We start from the raw sequence: 20,511 nt of genomic DNA on the forward strand, positions 1-20,511 counted from the left end.
CATGCCTTCCTTCCACACGGCAGTCTTTCAACATTAATCTTCATATCTAATGTAATTCCATGTTTGAGTGAAATAGTAATTCTTTTCAACTTGCCAATGTTTGTTATTGTGTTTGTCAATGGCCAAAAGACCTCTTTCCCCACTAAGGAAGATTGATGAAGGTGAACTTTCCATCCCACTTCCTAAAACAGGATAGGATTATAGTAATTATAATGACACTCCATGGATAGAAAATTATCAGATCAATGGAACAGAAAAGTGAACACAGATATTACAGAAATTACCCTCTGTGTGGTGGAGGCAGCACTGGAAACGTGCAGGGAGAGGAGGGCTTGCCAGCCAGCAGCTGCCAGGAGCTGGGAGAACAGTTTGGAAAACCAGCATCAAGTCCGATCCTAGCCTTGTACCCTGTAACAAAGAAAACTCCAAATGGAGGTACGAGGAAGCTTGACAGTGGCCCTGCTGGTGAAGGTCTAGGGACGACTGTGCGTCTGTCATTTACCATCACTATCTTTGATTTAGTCCCTCGCTGCACAGCACTGTGTCCATCTGTAGGTATTCTTGTTTGAATGCTGGCCGGGGTCGCAAGTGAAATAAAGTTTGTCCTCATTTATGTCACAGCAGCAGCTGGGTTGGTGCTCAGCTGCAGAACTGCTGCCCCCCCACCTTTTTTTTTAACTTGGCACCCCTTCCTGAGTAGTACTGAGACATCTACGTCAGGGACTCCACTGGGCTTTCTGTCATTTCTCCTAATATCACTAAAGGCTGGGGGAGGCGCCTAAGCAAACATGAAGGCTCAATGCTCTTACCAAGCAGGGGGTTTTGCTGAAGTCAATAGAGCGTTAACTCAAATACAAATCAGGGTGATATAAAAATATATTAATTCAATTTAGCAGTGAAATGGACTTCATACAATATAATTCAAGTCACCTTAATGTCATTTGTGTGCATAAGTGTTTGTCAATATAACATCTGAACCTAATTGTCAAAATATATCTCAAATGAGAGATTTCCACTTATTACCTGGGTTGGTCATGTAGCTGACCCTGTGTAGTACTGTTTCTGACATGAAGGATGGAAGTCCAACTGCTAAATGGGAGGAGGGGTAAGAGTGCTGGGACAGGAGGCAGGAGGCAGCGCTCAGCTAGTATGCTGCTGAGCACGCCAATGCCAAGGGGTGCAGCGACACCTTCAGCAAAGTTGATGGAAAGGCCCGTGGAGTCCCTGAAGTAGACCAGATGCTGTGGAGAGATGGGTGAGATGGGCAGCAGTTGCTATCTTCAGGGCTTACCCAGCTGGCTCAACAGTTCTCTTGGCGTGCCAGGAATATGTGATCACAGGTAGCAGGGAAAAATAGTAACAAAAATGTCCTAGAGTTTTGTTAGTGTCCATTAGAAATGCTGATCCGGTGGGCTCCAAGCTATTAAATCAAGGTATCACCTATCTCTTAACTTTGCAGGATACTCAAAGGTTAGCAGATTACAGCAACATGCTTGCCATCTGGGAGTTAATCCTATTACCAGAATAAACCCGTTTTACAAACTATATTCCAGAGGATCTTAGCTACTTGAAATAATGTTCCATGGAATACATGATCCTATGAAAGGAGGATTTATTTGTCCCACAAAATTGGGAAACAGGCAAGAGAGACTCAAGCTGGTTTTTGCCATTGGGCCACCTGGAGTCACAGCCAACATACAGCATCGTGACTCTTCAGGAGAGCAGGCACTGGGAGGGCTGTTTTCCACGCTTCCTCAAGCCCCTCAGCAGGAGGAGGAGGAGGCACTCCTCTGAGGCATAGGCACACAGGGGAAAGTACTGAACTTAACTGTAACAGGAAAAAAAGTTATATGCCTTATTACAGATTTTTCCTCTTTAGTAGGGCTGAATTTTATATGAAGTTGAATTAGATAAATTCAGAATATCATGATGTCAAATATTAATTTTTAGAAGTTCTCGGTTTATACACAGAGTTTGAAATAATTTAGACCACTCAAAATTTAAAGTGAAACAAAATCTCACTTCTCCCTCCTGGAACTGGTATCAGCCTGAGCAATTTTTCTATGGGTTCTGCTCAGGTCTCCACTCAGCAGCCCCACGGAGTAAATGGAAAAATGTCAGTGGGCAGGACAGGGTTATCTCAGGTCACACATGCCAGTGGGCAGGACAGGGTTATCTCAGGTCACACATGCCAGTGGGCAGGACAGGGTCATCTCAGGTCACACATGCCAGTGGGCAGGACAGGGTCATCTCAGGTCACACATGCCAGTGGGCAGGACAGGGTCATCTCAGGTCACACATGCCAGTGGGCAGGACAGGGTCATCTCAGGTCACACATGCCAGTGGGCAGGACAGGGTCATCTCAGGTCACACATGCCAGTGGGCAGGACAGGGTCATCTCAGGTCACACATGCCAGTGGGCAGGACAGGGTCATCTCAGGTCACACATGCCAGTGGGCAGGACAGGGTTATCTCAGGTCACACATGCCAGTGGGCAGGACAGGGATTGTCTCAGGTCACACATGCCAGTGGGCAGGACAGGGATTGTCTCAGGTCACACATGCCAGTGGGCAGGACATGGGTCATCTTAGGTCACACATGCCAGTGGGCAGGACAGGGATCGTCTCAGGTCACACATGCCAGTGGGCAGGACATGGGTCATCTCAGGTCACACATGCCAGTGGGCAGGACAGGGATCGTCTCAGGTCACACATAGGTACAGGAAAGGGGGAGAAGGCAGCTTCCTGCAGTGGTCAGGACACCTGGGCGAGCTGCCCAGCTGTGCACAGGGGAGGAAGGTAGGTTGTGACTGGTGTGTTTTCTCTGTGTTCCTATCTTATTCATGGCTAACAAGAGAAAAGGAAAGGAGGAAGGAGGGAGAACTCCAGGCCTAAAAAGTCTAAAAAGTCATAACTCAAGATCATAAGGAATTTTTCATAATTTCTTCATGTAATAAATAGCACAGCTTGATAACATAAATTAGGTAAAATGGGAACTCAAATAGACGATGATAAAATAGAAGAATAAAACAAAGAGGGAGACTGTAGACATACAGAAACAAATTGAATACCAAAGTACTTTATGGAACTAATAAATAAACTATAAATAGAAGGAGGACAGACACTACTGCACACTGAAATACTGACACGGAAGAAAGCCTGTAAGCACAGCATACACACAGGAAAGAGACAAAGAGATCAATCAGGTGCTAACTGATAAGCACACTGCTCTGGTGCAGACAGTACTGCTGCAATATTGAAAAAAGGGACAATACTTTTAAAGATTTATTTCTCATTTCTCATTCACAGAACAGTTCACATGGAGAACCCGAGTCTGGCTGTACCCCATGTGGCTGCCCATGATGCCACTCCTATCCCTTCCTTTCACTCCTTACAGGACAGTCTGTCTGGTGGTGGCAGCTGATTCCTCTACACATGTCAGCTCATGGGAAGTGTGAAGAGACCCAAGGGAAAGCCTTCTGAGGAGGTGACCTAGAGGGACTCTTCACATCTGATTGGCATAAATTTGATCACATGCCCCATTGAGTCCCAGGGAATACTGAAAATTGTGATCTGTAATTGGATAGCCATGTACTTAGGCAAAACTGGAATGTCATGTTTGAAAAGAAAGCAGGCCCTAGAGGACAAGTAAATACCATAATATGAAAGGCAAAGATTAGCGATATGGAAGAACATGTGGTGTCCCCCAAATGGAGAATCCAGCCAATAAAAGAGAAGATATTCACTGATGTAAGAGAAAGCTCTCAAAGGAGAAGCAAAGTGCTGCTGGGAAGAAGGCAGAACCCCAGAAAAGACTGTTAGAACATTGAACATAAATTATTTTAGTTAAATACCTCTGCTTTAAAAATGAATGTTTCGACATGTAGGAAGTAAGAGACCACCTATGAAGAGTAAATGTTCATGCTGGCCTTAGAGCTCACAATATTTACCATCAAGAAGAATGGTGTGGCGTCCACATAGTTTTGAGATCAGAAATAATAAACCCAGATGTAATTCAGGTGTAAAGGCAGGTAAGATACTGTGAACCTTGAAGGACAGAGCCATTGATAGCTCGAGGTAGCCTACCAACCAAAACAAGAAGCTGTAGTAGAAAGGGCCATGAAACTGACTGTTGATAAACATCTGACCCATTGTTGTCGATAGCAAACACTGGGGTCTATAGAGTTAAAACAGGGTGTGAACATCGTATGTCTAAACAGTGTAGAAGTACTCTGAAATCGAGAGAGGGAAGAAAGCAGCTGAGTGCAGCAAGAGCTCTGATGCCCCGTCTTCTGAAGTTAGGCTGTTCTAGCCGTGCTAACTCATGCTAGAAAAGCTTAGTCTTTTTCATAATTAGCTTTATTCAGCTGTCCAACATGAGTCAGCAAAGTATTGCCTGGGCATTAGCCACCTGCTCCTGGGAATAAAGCTGCACCAGAGCATGGTGTCTTGGTCCATTCGGTCACTAGCAAGATGCCCGAAAGCTGGTGGCTCATCACAGCAAACAGCTTCTTGTAGTTGTAGTGAGGGGGAAGTCCAAAGTTAAGGTTCTTAGAGCCAGCGACTGGTGAAGACCTGCTTTCTGACTTGGGAGGCTACTTTCTCATGTGTTTCACATGGTGAGAAGGAAAGGTCACCCATTGGGACCATTTCTGTAAAGGCCCTGAAGTCTTTAGCCTTGTGACCTAGTCACATCTCAGGGACATTCAGCCCTCACAGCCAGCTTCACAGTGTCATTTCTGTGCTGGCAGTAAACCTGCATAGAGTTCACATGCCTGGGATGCCTACTATCATTTTAATTTCTTCAAAACCTACTTTTAATGATGGTTCTTAAATGCTTTAACCTTCCTTGTAGCCCACCACCCACCAGAGGAAGTGGGAAATAAAGGATACTGTGGGAGGGTTGGGGGGGGATAGAACTGTTTAGAAAAATTCTTTGGAGCAATTCCCATCTGTGTTGTCTGGAAATCAGCAGTTTAGTTCACAGGTTAGCATCAGCATCTTGGTCCACTCACAGACACTTCACGGATACACCAGCAGTCCAGTTCAGTAGAGTCGGGAGAGCAAACACGTCAGAGACAGCCAGGCCTCAGCCTTGGCACAAGTCAGCAGGAGGGACCCTGGGGAACTCCAGGAAAAGTTCCCACTGTTCTCTCAGCTAAGCATGCTCATTGAAGGCTCGAGACTCACAGTCCTACACAGCTAGCTCTATAAACAAGGCAAGCTCAACCTCTGTTCCTGTCCATCGAGTCCTCTTTATACGCCCTCCAGACATCACGTGTGCTCCATGGGTCTTTCTGTCCCAGCTGACATCACTCTGCCAAACATCCTGAGACTGAAGAAGTGGAAAGAAACTGCAGCACACCACCAGAAGGGTTTTGGTGTGTTTCTCTTTATGGAGTTCCAACAAATGCAGCTTAACTACACAGTGTAAGGCAGACCAATACATGGGTCAATGAAGACTCCTTCATCACGTGTTGTTTCCCATGCTTGCTTTAGCAGAACATTCTTTTTCCTATGCCCACTCCAGCTAAATTTTCCATCATGACTCTACCTTAGCTTTTTACCTGTGTCCACTTCAGCTAAACACTCCTTCACGTTTGCTCCAGCAGAACACCACCCAACACAACTGACTCTCCAAAGAACCCTAAGTCTCCACCACAGCCCACTATTCTGCTCCTTTAAGAGAAAACAATTGCCCATATAAAGGAATCCTGGAATATTTGTTAAGCTTTGCTAATTTGTTGATGCTGGGGCTGGATTTTAGATGGAAGAGTACTTGCCTAGCATGAGCAAACCCCTGAGTTCATCCCAAGTAACACATAAAGTGGACATGGTGGCTCGCGCCTGACATGGTGGCATGCGCCTATATCGCCAGCTAGAGGATCAGAAGTTGAGGGTCATCCTTAACTGCATAGTAAGTTCAAGACCAACATGGGCTACATGAGACTCTCTCTCAAAATAATAAAAAATAATAATAATACAGTTTAATGTTTTAAATTCAGACCATTTCCCTCTATTAAATTCATGTCAAATTAAATTTAATCATGTGATATACAGACCTTATTTATACATCAGTACATCAGTTGTTATAAAGATATCAAGGAGGACAGGTCTCCAAATGAAAGTTGGTGTGCCTCCTTCCACTTCATTTCCATGTTTCCACACTGGTAGAACCTGTATGATGAGCGTATCACATCTATACCTCAGCGATGGGACAGGGTGAGCTGTACCGCAGCGATGGGACAGGGTGAGCTGTACCTCAGCGATGGGACAGGGTGAGCTCCTGCACCGCAGCGATGGGACAGGGTGAGCTCCTGCACCGCAGCGATGGGACAGGGTGAGCTGTACCTCAGCGATGGGACAGGGTGAGCTGTACCGCAGCGATGGGACAGGGTGAGCTCCTGTTGGAAGGTTTTAAGTCAGGACTATGGTTGCTGCTTCCGCCTTCAGCTTTCCTTTCCTTCCAGCGCTAGGGACTGATCCGAGGGCTTCACACACGTGGCTCAGCTCCCTGCTACTGAGCTGGAGCACTGGCACCCCCTCATTTTTAAATTTCAAACAATCCTAAGCTAATTTAGAAGATTTAGACAAAGTAATAAAGTGATGAATTATAGTTTTAGACATAATAATAAGAGACTATATGTAAAGGGCATTGTTCTGTTTATATGATTATTGAATAATAATATTTCATCTTATGTCAGTGTGTGAAGTTTACATATTTTACAAACTGCAAAGCATGTGCTCTTGAATACTGTAATCACAGCATAGAGGAGCCTCTGGAGGCAGTGGAAGTAGAGGTTCTCAAAGCCAGCTTTGGAGCTGGTGTCTCTCTCAGCCCATTTTTCCTGTCACCCACCATCCCTCCCCCGACAGGTCCACACTTGTGCAGCCACCCAGACCTCTCCTAGTTGCAGGTCCTCCATGCTCTGGTGTGCTGCTTCGGTTAGCCACAATTCTTCCCACCTACAGCTACATCCTCTAACCCATCCTGTAACTCCTTGACTCTTTAAAGATGATGTTTAACCGTCATCCACGCTGCTGTATCATAACCCTGACTGCACATCACAGTTGCCCGGGGAGCCTTACAGAAATACCAAGGCCTAGACCTGAATAAACTGTTCTGATTTAACTGCCCAGGCAGCAGTGTTTTCAAGAGACTCCTGAGTGGTTCCAGTACATAGTCAGGATCTAGTTGCAGCAACAGCCCCGTAACAGCAGCAGCAGGCAGAGTTAAAACTGCTCCCATTTTAAAATCCCCTTAGTCCTCAGCTTCCCCATTGCTCGTGAAATGTAATGACCATTGTATTAAAGTTAGTGTTACACAGTAAGTGCTCAGTAAATGCTCAAGTTTGCCACATTCTCCTTCCAACCAGGCTCATACAACAGTGTTTATCCTTGCCATCAGACTAGACAGCAGAGTGGGCAGATGTTTCTTATTGAGCCATGATAAAGGATTTATTTTCTGTAGTCTGTAGCCCTCTCTGTAATATCCCGTCCACTTGCCCACCATTGCCTCTCATACATGGTGCTGTCGCGGTATAAGGGACTGGAGAAAGCAGCCGAAGAATCTGCCGCTTGCAGGGCAGTCCGTTCCCTGCCCCTCCACTCCCCTCTGTGTCCTTCTTAATGATGTATTTTATACTGGATCTTGCTGCTTTAGCTTGCAGAAGCCAGTTGTCAGGTGTTCTTTATCAAAGGCTTTCAGAAAATCCAGATAAATTATGCTCTGTGCCCTGAAACTGCCAAACCTGTATTTCACTTCTACACAGAGCTTGACAGTTTTGTTGAAGTGGAATCTCTCTCTCTTCCTTCAATTTACCTTCCTTCCCTGACCTTGACACCTGCCAGACAAATAAGAGATCCTGTCCCTTCTATGCTGGATGTCCTCAATCACACAGGTGCCAGCTCTAGTTACTCTGCAGTGGTGGTTATATCTGTCTCTCAGATAAGGAGATCCCAGAAGGAACTGAGAGGAAGGGGAGGAGCGAAGAGAGCTAAAGGAAAGGAAGAGAAGTCTCATCACCTCAGCGAACCTGGAGCTCTGTGTGACTCTCCTGCAGTCCCCTCTCTTTCCTGGGGCTCTCCTGGGAGGCATCCAGTGGCACTTCCTGCCTACTGCCCCCTCTTTTTTTTTTATTCGATATATTCTTTATTTACATTTCAAGTGATTTTTCCTCTTAAAATGCTATTTGAGGGCAAGGGAAGCGGCACAATAGATGAAGTGTTTGCATTCCCAGGTGTGAGCACAGGGCTTAGGATCCTAGAACCTGCATAAAAGCCAGGCAGCCACAAAGGCAGCCTGTAATCCTGGGGGGGGGGTGGGGAGCTGGAAGGAGGGATGGGATCCCCTGGGCAAGCTGGCTAGCAAGCCAAATCTGTACGCTTTGGGCTCCGCAAGAGTCCCTGCCTCAATGCATAAAACAGAGAACAATCGAGAAGATGCCAGCATTAGCCCCAGACCCGCACATGTATGCACACACCCTTTCTCCTCAGTTATTATTTGAGGCAATGGGGCACAGCTCTGTGGTCATGCTCTCCTAACGTGTACAGGACACAACACCGAAAAGGGACAAACCTCCTTCCTGCTCACTGAGCACCACGCAGAGTTGACGGTGCAGGGGATGCGGCTTTTCCGTTGCCCCTCAGCACTGCAGCCTGCCTGGGGGACACGAACACTGATCAGCTAATATTTAAACCATAAGGTGAGTTTCTACCTCTGTGCTTAGAAGAAACATTCCCTTCTCTCTCCTTAAGCCTAATGGGCAGCCGAGGTCAATAGCAAGGTCCTCTGTTATAAAGCCAGATTCACTTTAGATGGACAAAGTACATATTCAGTATATATGTATCCTGAAGCAAATCTACTATTGTGCTTTGAGCGCTTCATAAGTTAGGTAGTAAACCATTACCTAGTTCCCCTGGAAGCTATGCAAATTAATTAATTTTTGGAAAATAACTTGAAATGTTAAATCAGTTTATAAATACCAGACAATGGGATTCTTCCTGCTGAGAGGCCCAGTAATCTACAATTTCCTATGACCAAGGTAAAAACAGTGTGCTTGAACTATACAATGAAATGTGACTTATATGCAAAGCATACAATGTTTAAAATCTAAAACCCACTAAAAAGAATCAATTCCTATTTCATCACTACAATGAGAGCTTTCTTGACTCTAGGAATGGTGGTTGTCTGTGTGACTGATGGAGACATTGCACCTTTATCCTTTTCGTAGATTTCAGCAGTCTGTGTGGTGTTCACACTTAACCTGTTACTACTGACTGAAGTGCCTTCCAGTTAGTGCTTATAACCTCAAGACTCTCTTATTTATTTCCTGGGAAACCTGCCTGTGCACAACTTTGCTGTATTCAAAACCTCCCATGTCAAGATTTAGTACTTTTATATTGGAGTCATTAAAATTGAACAAAATCTTAATAGTCCTTTATTAACTACTACACTGAATTTGCATAGTGGAAATCACCACATGTTAATTGGATTTAATTAACTATTTTAAATTACACAAAATTCTGACAGTAGACAGTAGCATAGGGTACTCAGGAGCAATAAAATTAGAGATGGTATTGCTACTTTATTAAAACTTAATGAAACTATTCATAATCTTATTTATTGTTCACCAGAAGAAAACTGTGTTCATTGTGAAGGCAAAAATGTCGGCTAACAACATTTTTTTTTATCGCCCAGGATAAGGTTCAGCGGTTAATAAAAGGGTCCACGATCTCCAACCTCACAGTCCTGCCGTCCTCTCATCGCACTGACCCCCATTTTATCCCCATACCCATCTTGCAAAAGGATGCCAGTAAAGGTCAGTGATGGCGCAGCCGTGCTTAGGGATGTGAGGGGAAGCCTTGAGGAGGAATAGGGGCCTGAGTTGGAATAGCTTAGCCACTAAGTTTCTTAGGTGACCTCAGACCTGAAGGTCCTCACATGGGCTGTGCTTCACCCTGGACTAGGTAACCACCAGAGCCTCTTCTACTTCTCAGTCCATTATTTCATGAATCTAATATCAACTTAGGTGTTGGTGTTATGTATTCAAATGGTTATCGTGTTTACATGATATAATTAGGAGTTGCTGTTTTCTAAGTAGTTTCTGATGGGCTTCTGATTGCTTTTTAATGTTATTTCAGAATACTGCTATGCAAAAGCATGAAGCCAGAGATAATATAATTAGTTTTTTAATTTTTATTACTTATTTTATATGTATGAGTGTTTTACCTGTATATGTGTATGCCTGTACTCCATATGCATGCTTGGGGCCTTCTGAGGCCAGAAGAGGGTGTTGGGAATCCTGGAACCGGAGTACAGGTGGTTGTGAATGCCATGTGGTGCTGGGAACTGAACCTGAGTCCTTTGAGACAGCTCTCCAGCCCCTTTAAAGTCTAGTGTTATAAACGATTGGACTTCTAATAAAAAAAGACTGTATCATCTTTACCTTGGTATCCATAGTGCCCAGGACTGTCTGGGTAACTGTGAAGTGACTGAATAAGTAAACAAAGGAGGAAGAAAATGGATGCATTGGGCATCTGTGTCTACTACAATCCTCAATTTCCCCTAGTCCATTTGATGACTGAAACGTTAGAGAATGGCTAAGTGAATCCCCCTTCCTAACTCAAATAGAAAGGAGGAAGATGGTCTCATCTCACTTCCTGTCTGTCTGGAGTAATCAGGACCAAGAGTTGGTTCTAAACCATTCTTGTGGTACCAGATATTCAAAGTCCCCTGGCATCTGGCTGTGTCTTGTCTGCTGATCTGTGACTGCTGTGGTGGACACCCCTGCATGTAATGTTTCTGAATTTGTTAAGCTTCCCACAGTTGTCATTATTTCTTTTCTAACTGTGAGAAGTTCTGTGTCTTACACCTTCTAGTAGCTTATGTACCACTAATGTCCCAGGAACACTAACACTAGTAAGAGTTTATACTTCTTGCTTCAGTGTCATCTTCCTCCTACATGAAATTAAGGTGAGTGAATACATTAGTCCTTGCTTTAGCAGATGAAAACTCACTGTAAGACAACGGTAAATCTAGGATCAAGGCAACTAGTGTAGAGGGAAAGACACTTATTTCTATATCTACCAGAGGACACATGGCCTATTAAATTTGTAATTAATCAATCAGTTAGTTCTCATGTATTTATAGAGTGCTTGTCATATGTCATAATATACAAGGTAATATTAGTATCAGGAAAGCACAAGTCACAGAAACGTGTGGATTTTCAGGGGTTTGATGCCTCTAAGTGACATGAAAGGTCCACCCCGGCTCTGCACGAGGTCCACATAAAGACCCACCCCAGGTCTGCACGAGGTCCACATGAAGACCCACCCCAGGTCTGCACGAGGTCCACATGAAGACCCACCCCAGGTCTGCACGAGGTCCACATGAAGACCCACCCCAGGTCTGCACGAGGTCCACATGAAGACCCACCCCGGCTCTGCACGAGGTCCACATGAAGACCCGCCCCAGGTCTGCACGAGGTCCACATAAAGACCCACCCCAGGTCTGCACGAGGTCCACATGAAGACCCACCCCAGGTCTGCACGAGGTCCACATAAAGGCCCACCCCAGGTCTGCACGAGGTCCACATGAAAGACCCACCCCAGGTCTGCACGAGGTCCACATGAAGACCCACCCCAGGTCTGCACGAGGTCCACATAAAGACCCACCCCAGGTCTGCACGAGGTCCACATAAAGACCCACCCCAGGTCTGCACGAGGTCCACATAAAGACCCACCCCAGGTCTGCACGAGGTCCACATGAAGACCCACCCCAGGTCTGCACGAGGTCCACATGAAGACCCACCCCGGCTCTGCACGAGGTCCACATGAAGACCCGCCCCAGGTCTGCACGAGGTCCACATAAAGACCCACCCCAGGTCTGCACGAGGTCCACATGAAGACCCACCCCAGGTCTGCACGAGGTCCACATAAAGGCCCACCCCAGGTCTGCACGAGGTCCACATGAAAGACCCACCCCAGGTCTGCACGAGGTCCACATGAAGACCCACCCCAGGTCTGCACGAGGTCCACATAAAGACCCACCCCAGGTCTGCACGAGGTCCACATAAAGACCCACCCCAGGTCTGCACGAGGTCCACATAAAGACCCACCCCAGGTCTGCACGAGGTCCACATAAAGACCCACCCCAGGTCTGCACGAGGTCCACATGAAGACCCACCCCAGGTCTGCACGAGGTCCACATGAAGACCCACCCCAGGTCTGCATGAGGTCCACATAAAGACCCACCCCAGGTCTGCACGAGGTCCACATAAAGACCCACCCCAGGTCTGCACGAGGTCCACATGAAGACCCACCCCAGGTCTGCACGAGGTCCACATAAAGACCCACCCCAGGTCTGCACGAGGTCCACATAAAGACCCACCCCAGGTCTGCACGAGGTCCACATAAAGACCCACCCCAGGTCTGCACGAGGTCCACATAAAGACCCACCCCAGGTCTGCACGAGGTCCACATGAAAGACCCACCCCAGGTCTGCATGAGGTCCACATAAAGACCCACCCCAGGTCTGCACGAGGTCCACATAAAGACCCACCCCAGGTCTGCACGAGGTCCACATGAAGACCCGCCCCAGGTCTGCACGAGGTCCACTTGAAGACCCGCCCCAGGTCTGCACGAGGTCCACATGAAGACCCGCCCCAGGTCTGCACGAGGTCCACATGAAGACCCGCCCCAGGTCTGCACGAGGTCCACATGAAGACCCGCCCCAGGTCTGCACGAGGTCCACATGAAGACCCACCCCAGGTCTGCACGAGGTCCACATAAAGGCCCACCCCAGGTCTGTACGAGGTCCACATAAAGACCCACCCCAGGTCTGCATGAGGTCCACATAAAGACCCACCCCAGGTCTGCACGAGGTCCACATGAAAGACCCGCCCCAGGTCTGCACGAGGTCCACATGAAGACCCACCCCAGGTCTGCACGAGGTCCACATAAAGACCCACCCCAGGTCTGCACGAGGTCCACATGAAGACCCACCCCAGGTCTGCACGAGGTCCACATAAAGGCCCACCCCAGGTCTGCACGAGGTCCACATGAAGACCCACCCCAGGTCTGCACGAGGTCCACATAAAGGCCCACCCCAGGTCTGCATGAGGTCCACATAAAGGCCCACCCCAGGTCTGCACGAGGTCCACATGAAAGACCCACCCCAGGTCTGCACGAGGTCCACATAAAGACCCACCCCAGGTCTGCATGAGGTCCACATAAAGACCCACCCCAGGTCTGCACGAGGTCCACATGAAGACCCACCCCAGGTCTGCACGAGGTCCACATAAAGACCCACCCCAGGTCTGCATGAGGTCCACATAAAGGCCCACCCCAGGTCTGCACGAGGTCCACATGAAAGACCCACCCCAGGTCTGCACGAGGTCCACATAAAGACCCACCCCAGGTCTGCATGAGGTCCACATAAAGACCCACCCCAGGTCTGCATGAGGTCCACATAAAGGCCCACCCCAGGTCTGCACGAGGTCCACATAAAGGCCCACCCCAGGTCTGCACGAGGTCCACATAAAGACCCGCCCCAGGTCTGCACGAGGTCCACATGAAGACCCGCCCCAGGTCTGCACGAGGTCCACATAAAGACCCACCCCAGGTCTGCACGAGGTCCACATAAAGACCCGCCCCAGGTCTGCACGAGGTCCACATGAAGACCCACCCCAGGTCTGCACGAGGTCCACATGAAGACCCGCCCCAGGTCTGCACGAGGTCCACATGAAGACCCGCCCCAGGTCTGCACGAGGTCCACATGAAGACCCGCCCCAGGTCTGCACGAGGTCCACATAAAGGCCCACCCCAGGTCTTCACGAGGTCCACATGAAGACCCACCCCAGGTCTGCACGAGGTCCACATGAAGACCCACCCCAGGTCTTCACGAGGTCCACATGAAGACCCACCCCAGGTCTGCACGAGGTCCACATGAAGACCCACCCCAGGTCTGCACGAGGTCCACATGAAGACCCGCCCCAGGTCTGCACGAGGTCCACATAAAGGCCCACCCCAGGTCTGCACGAGGTCCACATGAAGACCCACCCCAGGTCTGCACGAGGTCCACATAAAGACCCACCCCAGGTCTGCACGAGGTCCACATGAAAGATGATCAGCACCCACGTCCACAGGATTCCTCAAGATTTCTTGAATTTTCTGGCAGAATCTCAGAAATGAAGCTTCCCCTGGGTCAGCGTCAGAGAATACACGAGGCAGAGGGCACAGACAGAATCTAGTTTTCTCACCTAGAAAGCGCGCACAGCTATTACACATGGGATTGGGTATAGACAGTAAAAGTTATTTATGAAAACAAAGCATTTACTACTGTAACACCTACAAAAAGAAAAAAGTCCTCCCACAATGATTGTGCTGTATGCAAATGAGGCTTCTCTTGGAACAGTTCTTTTAGAGTCAAAGTCTTTGGCCTTTCAGCCCTTTAGCAGGCATTGTTCTGCCGTGACTCCAGGCTAACATGTCTGATAGCAATGTACTGTCCTCGGGGCAGGCCCTCTTAGGAATGCCTATTTCTTCAATTTAGTTCAGCTTGGTTTTACTCTATGTACTAGGGATTTATTGAAATAGAAAGTTCTTCACTTTTCTCTCTGTTGTATAAGCATAAGAAACTTAAGGCCCAGCAGAAATTTGTTGTAGGTAGTTCCCAGATTTCTGGGTTTCTGACATCAAAACAGTAGACAATAGGCCCACTGTAAGGAAAGGTCTGTCCCTAACATGGGGCTTTGTCTAATTTATTCACCTGTTTATTCTGTTAACAAGATGCCTTGCCCTTAAGAAGACTTGGTGGCAGCCTTGCTGATGACAAGAAATTGTACATCAGTTTCCCGAGTTACTAACATGTTGCTCTAATAGAGTCAGACCCAGTCTGGCTTTCATAACTTCTGGTGATATGAGCGTGTCTACAGATATTTTTTTTAACAAAATATGAGTGACTTGAACACTGTGTATATGGGTTCAAGGATACAGATTTTCTTTCCTTCAGAACAAAAGATCACCTTAGTTATTAAGAATGTGTGCCTCATATCCATGAGTTTCCAAAAGTGCAATAAAATCACCAGTGATTGAAAACACCATAAGTGTAAGGAAGTTTTAGCTTGTCTTGAAATTATATTTCTACCTAAAAATGAAATTATCTTAGTGTAATTTGATTTCATATTACTGCAATTGGAAATGATGTTTCCCTTAGGTTAGCATATTAAGCTTAAAGTGTGCTGTAGCTATTTTTCATGCAGAAGATTAAGACACTAGAATGTACCTTTACAAATGAGATGATAAATGATGTTACATTACTGTCATGCAATTCATAAAGCTCAGACTTTGTACAATTGCTTAGAGTTAAACTCACGTTTTGTTGTGTGCTAACCTTCCTTTTAGGCATCTTAAGTATGATTGAACGAGGGCTGATCCCCCCAACAGCGAGAATTACCTTTCAGAATCCACCCATTAAACCCAAAGCAATTCCTCTGCATAATTTTGATGAGCATCATAAGATATCGGTGGAAGGTAAGACACTCACACCTCTGTGCTTAGCTGGGATCCTGCAGGAATGGTCTCCCCTTTGAAACCTAGACTGCTAGACCTTTAATCCTCAGTCATAGAACAAGATGAGAGGCTAAAGCTTCCTGAGTTTATCTGAACACACAAAGCATCTGAAGCTATCCATGCACTGTGCACTGTGGGTTAGAAAGGTGGTATTTTCAAGTGCTTTTAGTTTGGCTTGGGAAATGAGACAAAACAGTAAAGAACTAAAAATTAAAATCAAAGCACTAAAATTGAAAGATGCTCTATTATTTGCTGTTTGAGTATCCTTTTATGTATGATGTGATTGAAGGCACTAGCTTCTCTATTAGACTTGTTTTGTGTTCCTGTTTTTAGTGAGGGTATTACTTATACATTTGCAATACAAATCTTTTATCAGCCATATGTTTTGAAAATATTTTTTCCTACTCTGGCTGGACATTTTATTTTTTTATAGTGCCTTTTTAAAATTAAACTTTTTATATTGAGATAATTGTAGATTCGCATGTGTTTGTAAGAACTAATAGAATTCTTTGCATAATTTCTCCTAGTATTAACAAAGTGGAATATTATAGTATGATATTATCATCAGGTTGTACTAACGATGGGACAGGGCCTTGCCCAGGATAGGCAAGCACTCTCTTGCTGAAGTATATGCTAGTTCCTAGCCAGGATACTGATTAATTCAAGACTGGAATATTTCTATCCCCACATGGATAGAACCCACCAATTTCCTTCCATATCCCTTTAGTCCTGGCATCCCTGGCATCCAAAAAATCTGTTCTTTGTTGTATAACTTTGTAACTTCAAAACTGTCACATGAATGACCTAATAGAGGATGGAACCTTTGGGTTTTGTAATTTTCCACTCAGGGGAATCCTCCAGCTTGTAGCTTTCTTTTTTGGTTACATTCTGACATTTCCATGCACACATACAATATATTTTCATCATATACACTTCTGTTACTCTTTTGTCCCTGTGCTCTGCCCTTCCCCCTTCCTTTTCCATACCAATAGTTAACTCCCTTTGATTGTTCATATCTTCTCCCTATTCTAGCTTCTCCAAATATGAGAAAAGTAGGAAATCCTTGTCTTTATAGGAAATACTATGGTCCCATTAGTCTTTCAGCAAATGGTGTAATTTTATTCTTCTTTATGTCTTAGTAGAAGCCATTTGTGTGTGTGTGTGTGTGTGTGTGTGTGTGTAAATCTATTATCTCTTAATAGGCAACTGGGCTGATCCAAGGAGAAACAGGCATTTCTCTAGTAAACTGATTCTGAGCCCTTTGTTTATCCATGAAGAAATGATATGGCTGAATCATATAGAACTTCTGTTTAGCTTTTGTGGGGAATTCCACACTAATTTCCATAGTATCTGGCCTGATTTATATCCCCACAGTTGTGATTAGGTGCTCCTTTTTCCTTCCTGGGTCCTTTACAGGGGTTGTGGAGTGAGTGACTCATTGAGTCACTGCGCATCTTTTCCTACATTTACAGGCCACTGGGACTTGTTTGCAAACCCTCTCCTCAGCTCAATTCCCCAGCGTTTCACCTGAGTATTTCCTCCATTGTTGTCAATCTTTTGAGTTCTTTATACACTCTAAGCATGCACCTCCTATTGGATGACAGTCGGCAGAGGCTTTACCCTGTTCCGGAAACTGTCCCTTCACTTGTGGATTGCTTCTTTTGCACTGAGAAAACTCTGTGGTTTCATATGATCCCATTCATCATGGGTTTTTTTTTTTTTACTTTTTTCTTGAATATATTCTTCATTTACATTTCAAATGTTATGCCCTTTCCCTGTTTCCCCTCCTCCCAGAAAACCTCCAACCCATCCTCCCGCCCCCTGCCTCCAAGAAGATGCCCCTACGCCCAAACCACTCCCACCTACCTCCACCCCTTGATTTCCCCACACTGGGGCATCAATCGAGTCTTTATGTTTTATTATTATTTCTTGAAATCTTAGCTATTGAGAAAACCCTTGCCCATGCCTAGATCTTGAAGTGTTTTCCTGGTTTCCTCAGGCAGGTTCAAAGTCTCAGGTACTTTAAGGTCTTTGGTCCATTTTGGTTTAGTTTTTGTATAGTGTGAAAGGCAGGGATTTAGTTTCAGTTTTCTGTATATGGATAGCCAGTGTTCCCTCCGCCATTTGGTAAATAGACCATCTTTTCTCCAGCACTTGTTTTTGGTATCTTTGTTAAGAATCAAATGGTTGCAACTGCTTAGGCTTATTTCTAGTTCTTCTATTATGTCTTTTAAAAGTATATGTATGTGTGCATGGTGTGTATATATGTTTTATGTTTGGGGGGGCATGTGTGTATGCAGGTGCACATGTTTATATGCAAAGGCCACTTTATTTACTGAGGCAGGGTCTCTCACTGAACACAGAGCCAGATGATTCCGGTGAGTCTAGCTGGCCACCTTGCTCAGGAGAGGCCCTGTCTCTGTACCTTGAGTCCTGGGATTGTGCGTGACCACCACGCCTCCCTGACTTGTGTGAGTTCTAAGGATCTGAATGCCTATTCGCCTGCTTGCTGAACAAGTGCTTGTTTGTTTTTCCTTTTTCCACAGAACTGTGTTCTCAGCTTCTGTGTCTGCTGTTTGATGGTGAAATGCTGTTTTAGTTACTGTGCTTCTGGAGTATACTTTGAAGTCAAGTATTATGATAATTCTATGAGTGATAGTTTTGCTTAGATTTTTTTTTGGTTCTTTTGTGCTTTTATATGCATTTTAGGTATGCAGATACCTACTTCTGTGAAGAATGTTATTGCAATTGTTTTTTTTTAATTTCTTTTATTTTTTATTTTTTAACTTTTTTATTGATTCTTTGTGAATTTTACATCATGCACCCCAACCTCACTTATCTCCCTGTTCCTTCATATCTGATGTCTGCCCTTAAAGCCTCATCTTAAAAGAAAATAAAAATAAAAGGCAAACAAAAAACCAAACCAAACAACAAAAATATCTAGTCATGGCAGCTACAGTGTGTCACACAGTATTCCCTTTAGTCTACACATCTTTACTTGTGAATGTACATTGTAATGAGTCATTGGTCTGGTTCCAAGCCTCTGGCCTCTGCCATGCCATCTGTACTGGACCCTCACAAGGACTCCTCAAGTATCCTGTTGTTGCCCTGTGTCATGGAGTTCCTGAAGCTTTGGATCTGCAGGACTGGACTGCTCATGCACTCCAGCAGTTCATAAATGGGGTGGATGTTGGGGTGAAGCAGTCAAAGCCCGGCATCTGGGCCTGGATGGTTGTTGAGTTGATTAACTCACCAGCTCTCCAGCATGCACCCCCAGGGCAAACTCTCCAGCACTGCCCCCCCCTGTTAACTCACCCAAGGCCGCATTCTGCAAGAGGTGGGGCCCTCTCTCCCATGCTCATGCCCTTGGAGCTGGCTCACCAGTGCTCACTACCAGGGCCAGCTTTGCTGTGCTGCCCAGGTGAGGTACAAGGCCTGTTCTTCCAAGTATACAGCTGGTGAGGGAAGGGGCCAGCTCTGCACAGCTCTTGGACATCAGCATGGTTCCAGGAGATGGCCCAGATCAGGAATGTCCAAATGGCCTTTGTGGTAATATAGGCCATAGACATCAACACAGATCTTCCCATGTCTATACGGCTACAGACACAGACATGGCCCTCAGCAGCAGGTGAGACTTCACCATGGCCTCAGGTAGCAGCACAGGCTACTCATGTCAGATTGTTCCTCTCCATCTTCACATCTCCATTCCACCTCTCTTTATAGGGTTCAAACCAGTCTACTGCTCCTTCTCTCCCATCTTTTCCACATGCTTGCATATCGTAATGGCTCCCACTGGGCCTCTGTGTTACTGCAACTTGGTGGAGATTGCATTGAATCCATAAATCACTTTGGTAATATGGGCATTTTAACAATGTTAATTCTGCTGGGTTTTTGTTTTATTTTGTTTTGATTAGTATAAATGGAATTGGTTTTCTGACTTTTTTTTCAATGATCTGTTGTTGGGATATGGAAAAGTTACTGGGTTATGTATGTTGATTTAGTAGCTTGCTACTTGTTGAAAGTTTTTATCAGAACAAGAATCTTCTGGTAGACTCTTTTAAGTTGTATGGTCATATCTGAAATTATTTGACTTTCTTCATTTCCTAATATCATCTCTTTTTTCTTTTCTCTTTTTTCCCTTCCTTTTCTTTCTTTCCTTCTTTCCTTCCTTCCTTCCTTCCTTCCTTCCTTCCTTCCTTCCTTCCTTCCTTCCTTCCTTCCTTCCTCCTTTCTTTCTCCTGCCTTTCTGCTTTGGATAAGAATGCAAACACTAAGCCGGGCAGTGGTGGCGCCTGTAATCCCAGCACTCTGGGAGGCAGAGGCAGGTGGATTTCTGAGTTCGAGGCCAGCCTTGTCTACCGAGTGAGTTCCAGGGCAGCCAGGGCTATACAGAGAAACCCTGTCTCGAAAAAAACAAATCCAAAAAACCAAAAAAAGAAAAAAGAAAAAAAAAAGAATGCAAACACTATATACAGTGAGAAAGGGGAGAGTTGGCTCCTGTCTCTTCTCTGACTTAGAGCTTTCTCTTGTCCTTGTAGCATTAGGCTATATGTAGCCTCCTATAGATAGCCTGTATGTAGTCTCCATTATGTTGAGGTATGATCACTTTTCCTAGTTTCTTCAGAACTTTTACCATGAAAAGATGTTGAACTTTGTCAAAAGCCTTTTCTGTATGTATTGAGATAATTATAGGATTTTATGATTCTATGTATATACTGTATTATGTTTATCATCTAATGCATATGTTGAGCCATGTTTGCATCCCTGAGATGAATCTGTCTTGATCATGATAAGGGTTCTTCTTAATGTGATGTTGGATTCAGTTGAAACTTTTAGCAGTAATTACCCATTTGGTGCCAAGTAATCCTTCCTGTATGCATGCTATTGCCATGCCCCTGTCAAATCTTCCCCCACTATGAGACAGCCTTGTAAACATAGC

At 45.4% G+C, this 20,511-nt stretch overlaps 1 protein-coding gene across 4 annotated transcripts in view; it reads left to right on the forward strand.

Annotated features, from left to right (window-relative positions):
• Iqch (IQ motif containing H) overlaps positions 1 to 20,511 on the forward strand; it is a 192,366-nt gene that overhangs the window by 46,363 nt on the left and 125,492 nt on the right. For all 4 annotated transcript variants that reach the window (XM_052188070.1, XM_052188072.1, XM_052188071.1 and 1 more), the window contains 2 exons: positions 9,700 to 9,820; positions 15,405 to 15,533. In XM_052188070.1, coding sequence (XP_052044030.1) covers positions 9,700 to 9,820; positions 15,405 to 15,533 — 250 coding nt within the window. The remainder of the gene's footprint in view (positions 1 to 9,699; positions 9,821 to 15,404; positions 15,534 to 20,511) is intronic.

The sequence above is a fragment of the Apodemus sylvaticus genome, chromosome 7, assembly GCF_947179515.1.
Source record: "Apodemus sylvaticus chromosome 7, mApoSyl1.1, whole genome shotgun sequence".
Taxonomy (NCBI): Eukaryota; Metazoa; Chordata; class Mammalia; order Rodentia; family Muridae; genus Apodemus; species Apodemus sylvaticus.